The 15,141-nt window shown below is 40.3% G+C and overlaps 1 protein-coding gene across 1 annotated transcript in view; it reads right to left on the bottom strand.

Moving 5' to 3' along the window:
* bco2l (beta-carotene 15, 15-dioxygenase 2, like) overlaps positions 1-10,597 on the bottom strand; it is a gene marked incomplete at both ends in the record, with an annotated part of 57,190 nt that extends 46,593 nt beyond the window's left edge. Inside the window, 2 exons of the mRNA XM_080433466.1 lie at positions 420-597; positions 10,564-10,597. Of these exons, the coding sequence (XP_080289592.1) occupies positions 420-597; positions 10,564-10,597 (212 nt within the window). The remainder of the gene's footprint in view (positions 1-419; positions 598-10,563) is intronic.
* Between the last annotated feature and the right edge of the window lie 4,544 nt (positions 10,598-15,141).

The following is a 15,141-nucleotide window of genomic DNA, read 5'->3' as shown; positions in this document are numbered from 1 at the left end:
GAGACCACAGTCAGTGTATCTGTGGACATGGAGGAGACCACAGTCAGTGTATCTGTGGACATGGAGGAGACCACAGTCAGTGTCAGTGTATTTGTGGACATGGAGGAGACCACAGTCAGTGTATCTATGGACATGGAGGAGACCACCGTTAGTCAAAAAATTATATGATGAAATAATGCCCCTTTCGGGTGAAAAAAACTACGCAATGATTATGATGTAATTATATTCTTCCTCTGTCTAACGTGCTGAAAAATGCTAAATAAACACGAAGGTAAAAAGCAGATATACAAGCGAGCTAAGTTTGAGAACCACTGATTTAGAAGGCGATTTGTAGAATGGGCCTCAGGTCTTAATGGGTTAAGTCAGTGTCTTTGCAGAGAGAGCTGCATGGTGGTGGGAGGGGCCATCATGTTCCTTACTTGTCGTCCCCGAACTCGAACTTGGCCGGTCCATTCCTGAGGAAGCTGCCGCTGACCCAGGAGGGGATGCGGCCCGTGATATGGGTGGGGATGGGGTTGGGCGTCTCCTCACAGGTCTGCACCAGGGAGGCCAGGCTCTCCAGGCCGCTACCCTGGGGACACCTCTTTCTGCTGCACACTGCCAGGGCAGGAGGGAGAGAAGGGTGACACAGTTAATCACTCTATAATTGATTATGAAAAATAGTCGATGATCAATTTAACCTATTCAATCCGGGAACGCATCTGTGTCGCTTTAGATTTCTTTAGCTGTTACAAAATAGCAGATATACAAGCTCATAGAGTGCCGCACTATGAGCTTGTAAATCTGCTATTTTTGAAAAATCTTTAGAATTTGTGCAAATCTTTGAATATATATATTTTGAAAGCGACCCTTTGTAACTGTCAAATGTCTCAACAAATGTGACGGTGGTGCTCAAACCTTTTCTTGTCAAGGACCCCAAAATTATGTGTTTTTGGCCGCCAATCCCCATCAAAATATGCTGTTCCAGGGACCCCCCCAGAAGTAAAGATTTGAGTTAAATGTATGTATTCAACGATTTAAAATTTGCACAAATATTCAAGATTTTAAAAAAATAGTAGATTAACCACAAGTTAGTGTGTTAAAAGTTAGTTAATTAAGTTACAAGTAGATCTATGAGCTTGTATGTCTGCTATTTTTGAATAGCAAAAGTATAAAGTACGGTAATAGGTTATAGCTAAAATCTAAAATGACACAGATGAGTTCCCGGATTCAATGGATTAAAGGCAAATGGAATAAATAAGTACTTCATAGTCTTAACTAAAAAAAGTGCACATAATAGTGCAATTCATCATGATTCAGTTCATCTTGTCATATTGGCTACCGTGTAACCGGTACGAGAAGAGAAGAGAGGAGAAGAGGATCATTAGGTTGTATAATGGAACACGGTACATAGGTGATTAAGGGAATGCAGATAAAAAGGATTAGGAGCAACGAGGACCCCTGTGCCGATATGTCGTAGTTGAACTGTCGTTGAACTAAGAAAAACACCTCACATGTCTGCACACACACACACACACACACACACACACACACACACACACACACACACACACACACACACACACACACACACACACACACACACACACACACACACACACACACACACACACACACACAATGCCCCTGTGTGTGTGTGTGTGTGTGTGTGTGTGTAACACATTACCCACACACATTTACACCATCACGGTTCTCTGATGTGATTTTTTATAACTGTATGTTTAAAGTTCATGAGCTGTGTGTGTGTGTGTGTGTGTGTGTGTGTGTGTGTGTGTGTGTGTGTGTGTGTGTGTAGTTCATGAGCAGGTCAGGGTAGTGTGTTATCTCCCAATGCTCACTAACAGTGGAGTTATGAATTATAATTCACTCTTTTAACACAGCGTGTCAATCCCAAGTGATGTCACCACTACAAGGTTATGATAGTTTGCATTTTTTTCATTATTTCATTTTATTTAATTCCATTTGTACTGTTTTGATGTTCATTTCATTTTAGTTTTGATTCGTTTTATTTTATTTTTTAAAGGCTTTGTATTAACATAAGTTTTAGATGTATTAAAATTTGTAATGGATTAGTGAGGGCAAGATTCAATAAGTAGTACAACAAAAATAGCTAATCTATAAGCTCAAAACGCGCCACATCGCGCCACATTGTGAGCTCGTAGATCGGCTGTATTTTCACTATTAAATGATGCTCAAGTTGTTCATTCATAATGTAATTTTGTGTACTTTTGGGTCCCGAGTTAACACCAGATTATTTTGCTTCTAGGTCTCGAGCTAAAATAGTTTGGGAACCAGTGACATCCCCTTTATTATCAGTAGAGGTTCGGGCCGCTATAGTGGCCCTCACATCTAGAGTTTGGGCTCTGTGCGGCCCCTCACACCTACGTTGCACCACCGATCCGACTAGTATGCCCATACATGGAGATCTCTCTATGCCATGATGACACACTGGCTGCGGGTACATGGACCATCATGTATTCATTCAGAATGAATTCATTCCGAATGAACTCATTCCGAATAGAGGAATCTGATCCACTCACCTGTTTACATGGGACCTGAATAAAAGTATTCCTCGTTTACATGACCAAAGCATTCATTCGGAATATAACTTTTGACATGCGCAAAGTGGTTCCCGCCTACGCCCGGGCATGGACCAGGGGCAACTACCCGGAGCAGAGCTTCCCCTGGTGGGCATGGGAGGAGGCAATGAATAGCCCCCTTGTGCCTCCGTGGCGGAGGTCTGTCGGTCGTAGACAGGTCGGTAAGCAACGCACCGACTCCTGGCCAGGCAGCGTTGTATGCGGTACAAGCCTGTGTTCCTTTGTTATCGCCGTTTTAATGCAAAAGTAGCAGATCTACAAGTTCAGACCAGTTTATTTTTTTGTATTGGTACCAGACACGGTAAAACGTAGGCTAGCCTATACTATTTGTCACAGTTCTCATGTAGGTACGATGACGTCATCGCGCATTCGCACATGGTCATTATAATAATAAATAATAATACATAAACACCGGACCGCTCATAGTCATTATAATAATAAATGGAGAGAGAGAGAGAGCAACACTACAGTCTATGAAACAAGGCACGCTCATTTATGGCAAAAGTACAAAAGTATTGGCATCAAAATATACTTAAGTAGAAAGTATAAGCTACTCATTATGCCGAGTGTCACGTTTTTCTTGTATTATTATGAAAAAGCTTTGAAACATGCTGTAACTCATTCACTGTGACGAAAACCCTCTTTCTGCGCAGAGTAGCGCGCGGTGCGCACACGGAGAATGCGGAGTCTGTCGCCCTAAAACACAATCGCCCCGGGTCAAAATCCAGCGACCATGGAGCGGCCGTGGATGGCCCGCTCAAAAGGTGTGTGGGGCGTAGTGTTTTGGGACGACCGTTCCGGCTGCCCATGTAATGAATTGATTAAGTAAAACTCATCTGTTTTCGCTGCAGCTGCGCCCTAATAATGTAGTTTTCATTTATTTTTGTTCACGTATGCTATTAAAACAATGCAGCTATTGCAGTATTGGGCCTTAACATGTGATTAAAAATGTATACGTATTTGGCCCCTCATATATAAAATAAATGTAAAATCTGATTTAAAATTGAAACTTGCAGCTGATCAATGTGTTTTCTTCGTTTACGTGTGGACAGGGATAAAAAAAAAAAATCTTTGTCATGTGGCCAGGGATTCTTTTTAAAAACTGAGGACTAAAATACCCGTTAAGAAAAAGATCCATATAAGTGTAGCCTAGGCCAGCAATCCTTTGAGCGTCCGTTCTCCTGGACAAGTCTGGGCTTAACCATGGCTTATTAAATGACGCTATAGAATAGAATCATTCATTTTATCCCGCAGGAGCGACCGTGGCCGAATTAGATTTTGATAGGTCATTTTTGGACAATTCTGACAGCACTATAAGCACGGACATGCGCAAAGGAATGCATGTATTCCAAACAGAGAGGAGCGTTCGGAATAAAGTGTTTACATGGTCAATTCCGATTGGTATATCCCGATTCAAACGGTCTATACCACCCCTCCTAACCCGAATGAAAATTCATTCGGGTCAGACTGGAATGGAATATTCTATTCCAATTGAGGTGTTTACATGAGCATTTCTATTCTGAATGAATTCATCCATTCATTCATTCCGAATAGAAGTGTATTCATTCCGAATGAAACTGTCCATGTACCCGCAGCCACTGAGGTTAGTCATCACACTCCATATTTAGGTGTAGCTGCATTGGCCACTTTTATTTTACCCTCACAGGAACTACACACCATATGGTGAGACCTCTTGTTCCTTCATGTAAATCATAACATTTAACCCATTCAATCCGGGAACACATCCGTGTCATTTTAGAGTTCTCTGGCTATTCAAAAATAGCAGAACTACAAGCTCATAGTGCGGCACTGAGTGCCACGCTATGAGCTTGTAGATCTGCTTTTTGAAAAATCTTGAAAATGTGTGCAAATCTTTGAATATATATATATATATATGTTTTTCGAGCAAAAACGTTGTGCTCAAGCGTTCTCATGTCAAGGACCACCCACAATTACATGTATTTGGCCGTGGACCCCCATCTCAAAATATTTTTCTTCCCAGAAGTAAATATTTGAGTGAAAAATGTTTGCGTGAAAAAAAATATATATTTGCACAAATTTTCAAGATTTTTCAAAAATCAGCAGATCTGCTGTTATCCACACCTTGGCGTCTTACAGTAACTCTTTAATTGGGCTAATTTTGGACTCTTGAACTAATTTGGAGGGTTAGACTGTATATCGTCACTGTCGGGCATTGTGTTATTCAAATATTTAACCATAGTTCAACTGTGATTTGAGTGTTCACTTCTTTGTAGTCTGTTTTCTGCGATCTGAAATACTTTGATATAGTTTTGATACTATATTCTCGTTGTTCCTTTTGTCTGTGCAATCAATTCAATAAGTTGGCTCAGATTTGTTTGTGAATCACAATTGTGGACTTCCTGGATAAAATAATGACGCAACTGGAGATGACTAAAAAAATAAAGAAATCTGAATTTTCCAAATTATACTCTATGTATGTATTTTTTAGGTTCTGAAAGCTCTGGAACGTTTTTTTATTCCAGTAGATCTGCTATTTGAACTAATTCCACCTGACATTGATGACTATTATTCATGCATACACTGTACTCTGCTGATTGTGCTGTCACATGGCATATTGGTATTGGGGCGATGTCCTGTTCCCTCTATCTGTTGTCTTATCTTTCACACTGAGCTCTGAAGACCCCTGATCATCTTCATCTATTATCACCACATGTGATATAGGTTGTAAAATATATAAGCCATACAGTATTATCGTACATTGTACAGCAACTTGAATCTCAAACTTTTTCCTGTTCAGGGACCACAGATTAGTATGTTTTCGGCTGCGGACCCCTCATCTGGAAATACTTTGTGCCTGTGGGCCACATGGCTCGGCAAGGCTTACTTAGACATACAAGGTTTCCACCCGACAGCGACGATAGGAAAAAAATAACAATTTAGATTACAGTTTGCGAACTATTTTTTTTAAACTACCGATGGAGTCTGTTGCTTTCTCATGCATGCAGTAGAGTAGACTATCGTCACGCTGGTAAATAAAACAGGGACAATGGAACTCTGTAATGATACTGTTACATAAAATAATGATAACAATCTCCTTCTGCTTTATGTGGATGACTTTATACCACAAAAAAACATAATTATTATTACACACAAACACTGAACCTTGTAACCAGTGGTGTAAAGTAACTAATTGCATTTACTCAAGTATGGTACTTAAAGGGGAAGACCACTCATTTTCAACATTGAACTATGTCTTTAATACACCTTAGAGCTGTTGTGTGGAAATAAGAAAAAAGCCCCCCCCCCCCCTTCTGTGTTGCCTAGTTACACAGATGCGTTCCTGGTCTGAATGGGTTAAACCATGTAGGGCATAACAGGCTCAGACTGTGACTAAAAAACCTGTTAATGAAACATTATTTTGTGCAAAGCCTCTCACCACCTTTTCTCCAAAGAACCAGACCTTGGAGGGAAACACCGCAACAAGTGCCAGTGACTTATAATATAATGCCATAACAGTAACACTGCAGCTGAAATAGATATACTGTAGCTGTTTCTCCTGGGGATTGTTTTATATGAAATGCAACTATAATATAACGCATTACAAAACCACAGCACCGGAGAATTAAGAGAATGAGGTAGAAATAAACGGGTATAAAAAGACATAAAAAACATTCCAGAAAAGCAGAGGCATATTAGTTTAGCGTGTGGGTGGGTCGGGTGGGTGGGTTGGGTGGCTAATGTGTTTGACTGTGCTAGTGTACTTGCATTTACAGTATGTGTGTGCACGCACGTTCGCGCTCACGTGCGTGCGTGCGTGCGTGCGTGCGTGCGTGCGTGCGTGCGTGCGTGCGTGCGTGCGTGCGTGCGTGCGTGCGTGCGTGCGTGCGTGCGTGCGTGCGTGCGTGCGTGCGTGCGTGCGTGCGTGCGTGCGTGTGTGTGTGCAACTGCGCATTCGTGTGCATATGTGCGCACCACAGACATATAGACCTTTTTGTGTCTTCAGATGTGTGTGTGAGAGTACAGTAAGTGTTTATGTGCGTTCGTCACAGTTGAAGTGTGTGTACCACAGACATGCATGTTTGTGTCTGCAGACATGTCCGTATCTATCCATATTAACGTGTGTGTGTGTGCGCGTGCATTTGTGTGCATGTGTGCGCACCACAGACATACAGTACTGTACATGGGCCTATTTGTGTCTTCAGATGTGTTCTTTCTATCCTTATTTCTGTGTGTGTGTGAGAGAGAGTAAGAATGTATGCGAGTGTATCTATCTGTGCGTGTGTGTGTGCGTTCGTCCTTTAGTTTGTTTGTGCGTGTGCGAGTGTTTGTCTTTGTTCGGCAGCATAATTGAGTCAGTCACTAGAGTCGGTCGACCATGCGTTTAACAATGAGCAGAGTGATATAATCCAGGCTGCCATAAAACGCTGCATGCCGCTCTAAGAAAACACACAACGTATGGACTTCAGATAACCAGTCCTCCATGCTCACAAACTACAGAAAACACACAGCGTATGGACTTCAGATAACCTGTCCTCCATGCTCACAAACTACAGAAAACACACAGCGTATGGACTTCAGATAACCTGTCCTCCATGCTCACAAACTACAGAAAACACACACCGTATGGACTTCAGATAACCTGTCCTCCATGCTCACAAACTACAGAAAACACACACCAGGACTTCAGATAACCTCACCTCCATGCTCACAAACTACAGAAAACACACACCGTATGGACTTCAGATAACCTGTCCTCCATGCTCACAAACTACAGTCATTTTGTTACTTAAAACATTATGTCACCAAATACTAATTATTGCATACCGTCTTGGGTTCAATATTTCGACTCAATGTCACACAGTAAAATCCTCAGTGTTAATTTGTCTCAGAGGAGCGTGGTCCATTTGGTTCCATTTGCACGCTCCTCTGAGACAAATTAACACTGATTGTGTTTACACAGACCCTGATGTTTCAGTAATATTCAGAATGACAGCTCAATCCGAATACATATCCCTCACATAAACATGTCAAATGGAAGAGAAATATTCCCATCCGGTCTGATCGAAAGGAATTTTCTTTCTGGTTGAGAGGAGCGGTATACTGTAGTAAACCTTTTGATATTCAGAACAACAGGACACTATTCAGATCGCTTCTCTTTGGTTGGTTCGTCTCTGGTTGGAAAATCGACGTTAAAAAACCCCCAAGCAGAACCACTTTGTGGATGTGAAAAGTAATATTGCAATCAAATGCTTCAAAGCATGTGAATGAGGATCACTTTTATTTAGCGTCCATGTGAACAGTTAAAGCTGCGCTATGTGACTTTCCTCTTCCACCCTGGATTTGAACACTGTTTCCATTTTTACAACTGAGCTAATAGAGCCTGCCTGCTTGCTCAGGGGATACATTCAATCTTGACCATCGGGTCAAAATTTGTGTCAGATCCTGTGTCTAGGTGAGACATGACCTTTGACATGATCTATGTCTCAATAGAAGAGCAGGAAGACACAATATACAATAGAAGTTATATTGTATTAACATACTGTATGGCAGTCCAGTCTGCCATACAGACTGGACAAAATGACCTTTTATTCATTAAAAAAAGTTACATGGTGTCGCTTTAAGTTGAAATATCTGATCAGAATGATTCCATTCTGAATAAAAAATGTTGTCCTTATAAACGCAGTCAGAGAGGATTTTTTAAAACTAGGATTAACTAGGATTTTAAGCCCTGAATCATACATCATGGACTGGAGAGCTTCATTCTAGAATAGATGCTCACAAACTCCAATCGTTTGTTACATCAAAGACTATGTGACCAAATACAAATAATTCAGGATAATTACTCACATGCGTTTAACCCATTCAATCCGGGAAAGCATCTGTGTCATTTTGGATTTGTTTGGCTTTTCAAAAATAGCAGATTTAAGCTCATGAGCTTTGTATATCAGCAATTTTTTGCAAATCTTTGATATATTTTTTAAAGCGAACAGTTGTAAAACGTTTTGTTCCAGGAACCCCCAGAAGCAAAGATTTGAGTTACAAATGTTCGCTTTAAAAATATATGTATTCAAAGATTTGCACACATTTTCATTTTCTTTTCAAAAATAGCAGATCTACAAGCTCATAGTGCGACACTCGGTGCCGCGCTATGAGCTTGTAGATCTGCTATTTTTTGAATAGCCAAATACATCTTAAAATGACACACAGATGCTTTCCCGGTCTTAATGGTTTAATACATCTTCAAAGACTGCAATATTTGAACAGGTGTGTGTACACCGTGAGTACAGAATGGATAATTGGATGGCTATACGTACAGCTTGATAGTACGCTTTCAAATGATTTGAAAACGGTGTACGGCAGTACTCAAATGTTTTACTTAAGTAAAAGTATCAATACTGCATTATAGAAATACTTTATTACAAGTAAAAGTCCAGAATTCAAAATTTACTTGAGTAAAAGTACACAAGTATTGGCATCAAAATGTACTTAAATTACCAAAAGTAAAAGTACTCAAATATTTGAAAATAGACGATCTACAAGCTCACAACACGTCGTGTAGATCGGCTATTTTCAAATAGCCTATGTATAAAATAGGGCTAGAGTGGTTAATGTATGCTTCATAATATAATAATTTATATCTGCAAAGTAACTAGTAACTAAAGTTCTCAAATAATTGATAGTGGAGTAAAAGTACAATATTTGTCTCTGAGATGTATTGGAGTAGAAGTAAAAGTATTGGAAATTGGAAATACTCAAGTCAGGTACAAATACCTCAAAATTGTACTTAAGTACAGTACTTAAGTAAATGTACTTCGTTACTTTCCACCACTGACGGCAAGTACAATTTATTACGCTATGACAAAAGGACAACACAAAAACCCCTGGGGGCTCGTTTCCATTGTGGCGCTATGTGTATTCAACAACTCCATGATGTGTCGTACATAAAGATCTGACAATATTTGAAGAAGATTATGATTATATGAACGTCGTTAAATCTCAAATCAAGAAGCTGAGAAAGCAGCTGTCAAATATCTGTGCTTCCTCATTCACACCTCTCACAGGAGTTTGAGTTAAATACACAAATGATGCGTAATTTGTGATCGTATTACTGTTGTTTGATCACAAACTTGTGTAATATAAAAAAAAAACATAATCACACACTCCCTAGTGTCTCTATTCCTTGGTGAACATTGGACGGAAATAGCAGATCTATACGCTTATGAAGTATCGCAACATGACGCCTTGTGAGCTTGTTGATTGGCTATTTTCGGTGAAGAGATTTGGCGTAGAGGAGGGGAACAAATCCTTGTATAGAGCCCTGGGGAACCCCGGTCAAAGTAGGGTTTAAAGGAGTAGTTCACCCAAAAAATTACTTATTTTCTATCAATTACACACCCCATGAAGCCTTGAATTCATGGAGATTTTTGTTGTTTTTGTCGCATTCCTAAGCCAATAATTTGATGACCATGGGGTGAGTAATCGATAGGAAAAAAGTCATTTTGGGGGTGAACTATCCCTTTAAGTGGTTCAATAAAACCAACCTATTTCCTTGATTTTCACAATTTCAAGTTTGCCTACAGTACTTGCGTCACATTCTTTCCAGCTTTGTCACAAATGTGTGTGTGTGTCTCACACACACACACACACACACACACACACACACACACACACACACACACACACACACACACACACCACACACCACACACCACACACCACACAATTCAATTCAATTCAAAGGGCTTTATTGGCATGAGAAAACATACGTTTACATTGCCAAAGCAGAAAGCACAATACAACAATACAGCAATACAATCAAAACAAAAAATATGTACATTTGAAAGTCAGACTCTTCAATAGATCAATTTCTATGTACCAAGATCACTGGGTGCAGGTATAGTGCAGGAATATACACAATGATTAGTCTTTAGGGCACACACACACACAGCACACAAGGATATTAATGCGTGTTAAGACTCACCGGTGGGTGTTTGGGGGGCTGCGGTCTTGGACATGGCTGCTGGTCCCTGTGGATTTGTTCAAGAAACGCAGAGTGGATTTATCAAACTCCCACAAGGCGAACGGGGTGACCTTTGAGCTCTATTGTCACCGTGCCAAGCCTATAGCAGCACTACAGTTGTAAACTCAAGAAACAAAACACTACCATTAGAGATCTCCTATAATAGAGCAGACATATTATTCAGCTGCGACCTCTAATATGGCTCTAAATAGGACTGTTTTATTTGTATAGGTAAAACCTGTTCAATAAAGTTCTATATTAAAGCAATATTACACAAGAGGCCATGTTGCAATTTTTTTTTTTTCCTACCGATTAGTCACCCCACGGAGACTTGAATCTAAGCCAATAATTTGATGACCAGCGGACCGGTAGGCAGTGGTTTCCGGTAGGAGACACAAAGGAGACTCTTTGTGTCTCCTACCGGAACCGCTGCCGGTCTACAAATTATTGGCTTAGGAATGCGACAAAAGAAAAAAACAAATAAAAAAATTCAAGTCTCCATGGGGTGACTAATCGATAGAAAAATAGTCATTTTGGGGGTGAACTATCCCTTTAAGACTAGTGCCGTACAGTAAACACCAGTAGAGATTATCGATAAGTGTATCATTCACTGCTGCTAAGAGGTTATCCAACTGAGGACATCCATTATATATGGCTAGAGCTGTAACGATCAGGACAGTTTAGTTAGAATTTACAATTTCAATTCACAATTCAAAGTGCTTTACAGAGCAAGAATACAATTACAGAAAAAGTACAAATAATTTAACAATAAAGCAAAAGCATAAAACAACATTAAAATAATAGCAAAAAAGGCAGTGAATCAGGAAAAACACAGAGATTTAAAGATCAACTTATAGGTCTTTAGCTGTGCTTTAAAGCTATCCACAGAGGCTTAGGTGTAATGGGAGTAATGGAGGGTTATGGAGGGTTATTAGGGTAAAGTTTATTCCATGCCTGAAGAGACAAATTAATTTTCATACAAATATTTTGCCATTGAACATTGTAGGTCTTGTATTTCCATGTGTTATGTTCATGTTCTAGTTTTCATAGTTCTATGTTGTCTTCCCCAGCTGTATCTCATTGTGTAATCAGCCCTCGTGTGTGTAAGGCCTTTATTAGTCTTGTTCCCAGTCATATCAGTTCTGGTTGGGTCATTTCATTGCTCGGTGTCACGTCATGATAGTAAACAGGGCTCCCTCGTAAAAAGAGAAGTCGATGGGATTTCTCTTGTATACATAAAAGTATGTCTGAGATGTACGTATTCGCTCAACTGTGTTAACACATGGGATTCTCCATTGAGGTTTAACAATCTGCTATTTTTGAATTTGAAACCGTTGCAACAGTTTTGGACATAATAGAGGTTTCCACCCAAAAGAGACAATGTATTATTCTTGAATCTTAACTAACGTCCATATCATGTACAGTATATATCTGATGCTATGCTCAAGCGCTGTATGTCTAACCTCAAGTTACCGCACCGGCTAAATAGAACTGTGTAAATATGTAGATATATTGGTGTCGTCTTATTTCTATTCTGAAAAAGTAACAGTATTGGTTTACACCCGACAAGAGACGATTATGTAGATTCAAAAGCACACATGGAGAAGCAGCATTCAGTCTTTATGCACCAACATATCTGGAACTAACTCCTAGAAAACGGTGCTAGCTTGCTGCTACAACTCTGTTCTTTGAAATCAAAGCTGTGTGTGTGTGTGTGTGTGTGTGTGTGTGTGTGTGTGTGTGTGTGTGTGTGTGTGTGTGTGTGTGTGTGTGTGTGTGTGTGTGTGTGTGTGTGTGTGTGTGTGTGTGTGTGTGTGTGTGTGTGTGTGTGTGTGTGTGTGTGTGTGGCGCACGCTGCCTTTCATTGTGTCTTTTCATTCAGTTGTTCCACTGCACTGTCTGCACCCTTAATCTCATATTTGTATCCGTTCTCTTTGAGCGTGTTCTTATATCCCATAGTCTCTTATCTCTTTAATAACTGTGTTTTAATTAAATTCAAACATGCTTTGATATAACATGTTTCTTTTGCAGTTTGACATTATGCTTTCTTTCACTGTTTTGTGTAAAGCTGCTTTGAAGTGCCTTGTTGTTGATATGTGTTATACAAAGAAACGTGTCTCGTCTTGTCTTTTGTCTCATGCTTATTATCACACTCGCTGTATCGCTCCCCATCACCCAGGAAAATGGATGCTGGGTATTTGATCAATCATATCAAAGTGCAGGGCAACGGATGATTTTAAATGTTGGGTATTCAAATAATGTGGGGGAAAAAAAACAGTGCTTATGTTATCATTTAATACAATACAATATAACTTATACAATCTGTATGGTAGAGTATGTTAAAGGGATAGTTCACCCAATAAATTACTTATTTTCTATCAGTTACACACCCCATGAAGCCTTGAATTCATGGAGATTTTTTAGTTTTTGTCGGATTCCTAAGCCAATAATTTTGTGACCGGCGGAAAGATGCTAATGTTTCCGGTAGGATACTCAAAGTTGACACTTTGAGGCTCCTCCCGGGGCCGCCGCCGGTCATCAAATTATTGGCTTAGGAATGCGACTAAAACAAAAAAATCTCAATTCAAGTCTCCATGGGGTCTGTAATCGATAGAAAATAAGTCATTTTGGTTGTGAACTACTTCTTCTTCTTCTTCTTCTTGATTTGAAGGCAGGATTTGATACAATCTGTATGGTAGAGTATGTTAATACAATATAACGTATACAATTGGGGTGGTTGTATTTGCTCTCCCTGCTCTTCTATTGAGACATTCAGATCGTGTCAAAGGTCATGTCTCACCTAGACACAGGATCCGACATGAATTTTGACCTGATGGTCAAGATTCAATTTATCCCCTGAGCAAGCAGGAAAGTATAATGTCACTGGTAGGCGGGCTTCTTTAAGCTTGTAGATCAGCTATAGTTCTGCTATTTTTACATGAATAATAATGATTAAATACGTCCATAATTTCTTTGTATATTTAATTATTTGTCATATCTGCCCTTTGTGATTTTTGATTACGAAGCCTAAATGGCTAAACAGAAAAAAATAATCATATGTTCCAGTGTTCAATGCGAAACACACAATTAAATAGTTAATCGCTATTATTTGAGTGACAATTAATTGTCAACTTAAATGTGTAATCGTGACAGCCCTACCACTACCACCCATTGAAGCATTGGGTACACAGCGCTGGAAGGTCAATGGTTTGACCACCTGGATTCTCCGCTGTTTATTCTTCATCAACCTCCGACGTGCTTCTTTGACATCATTTGTCTTGGAGATTTGTTAGGCGACAGACACACTGTGGACAACGTGTGGCGTTATCTCTCTCCATTAATTAATTGCCATCTGGATGTGTTTGTAGTGAAGTCACTCAGAGAGGGATTATCCTCAGCCAACCTTTCTAATGAGAGACTCTGGAAACAAAATAAAACAATATAATCACGAGCACATAAGAGGGCCCTATTATGTGTGACTTAAATCCACGTCTTAGGTGATAATTAAGTGATAGCGCCACCATCTTAAGCGCAATCCCTATTTTGCAAGTTGCGCTGAGCGCAAACACTTAAGGAATAAGACTCGCCAGCATATTTTATTTTTTTAGGGCGTGGGATTCGGGTTGCTAATCTGCCATGGGCACGAGGCTGCGCTGGACTGCGCTTTTGCCCTATCTCTGCAGTCTGCGGCCAGCGAAATTAATACATTCTACATGCACTGCTAGGTTGGATTGGATATGCTACTTGTCTTAGTTGGATTAAACCCAAACAAGTGGCTCAATATTAGCCACATATTCTTGCTAGTCAAAACAAAACCTCTCCCTCCGCTGTATAGCTCCGACAGCGTAGGGAGAGGTCCCGTAGGGGCTATGTCGTGCGCAGTAAATAGCAGATCTACAAGCTCACAACGCGTCACGAATAGGACGCGTTGTGAGCTTGTAGATCTGCTATTTACGGCATGCAACACCAAGTATGTTGTGCTCCGTTCCCCCTCTCATTAATGTATGACTTAAAGTAGCACGGATTTACCACTGTGAAGTTATGGAAGGTTTCCAAAAGATGAAATCCCAGGAATAATGGAAGACACTGGAGTTTTAAATCGAAAGTGGATTACGCCACGTAGGATCGAATTATTTGTTGACATGGAAGGACCGTAATAGCCCCTTTCGGGACCCTGTTTACCTTTTTGTATTTGGGAAGGCGGTATCCAGGGTCCCTTGACGCTCAAATCACTCTCTCTCTCTCGTACTCGCGGCTACCACTGTCTGGTCTCGGTCAAATAGCTCGTCGCTTAGAAGTTGAAGAGATTTCTCAAATTATCCAGAAATGCAGTAGTAACGTCCAGAAAGATGCATTGATCCGCACGGATCGGCGTTGCCGTTTAACATGTTTAATACATTAGTAAAACTTAAACTCCTCTCTCACACTCTTCTCCACTGCCCATGTCCCGCCTCCCCGCGTTGTGATTGTCATGTAAGCATGTAGGAGCTCGGCTAATCAGAGGCAGTAACGTAGGACGCGCAGCTTGTCAGTCACAAC

This window comes from Gymnoscopelus braueri (assembly GCF_963280865.1).
Source record: "Gymnoscopelus braueri genome assembly, chromosome: 7".
Lineage (NCBI taxonomy): Eukaryota > Metazoa > Chordata > Actinopteri > Myctophiformes > Myctophidae > Gymnoscopelus > Gymnoscopelus braueri.
This window is presented reverse-complemented; position numbering and strand designations above follow the sequence as displayed.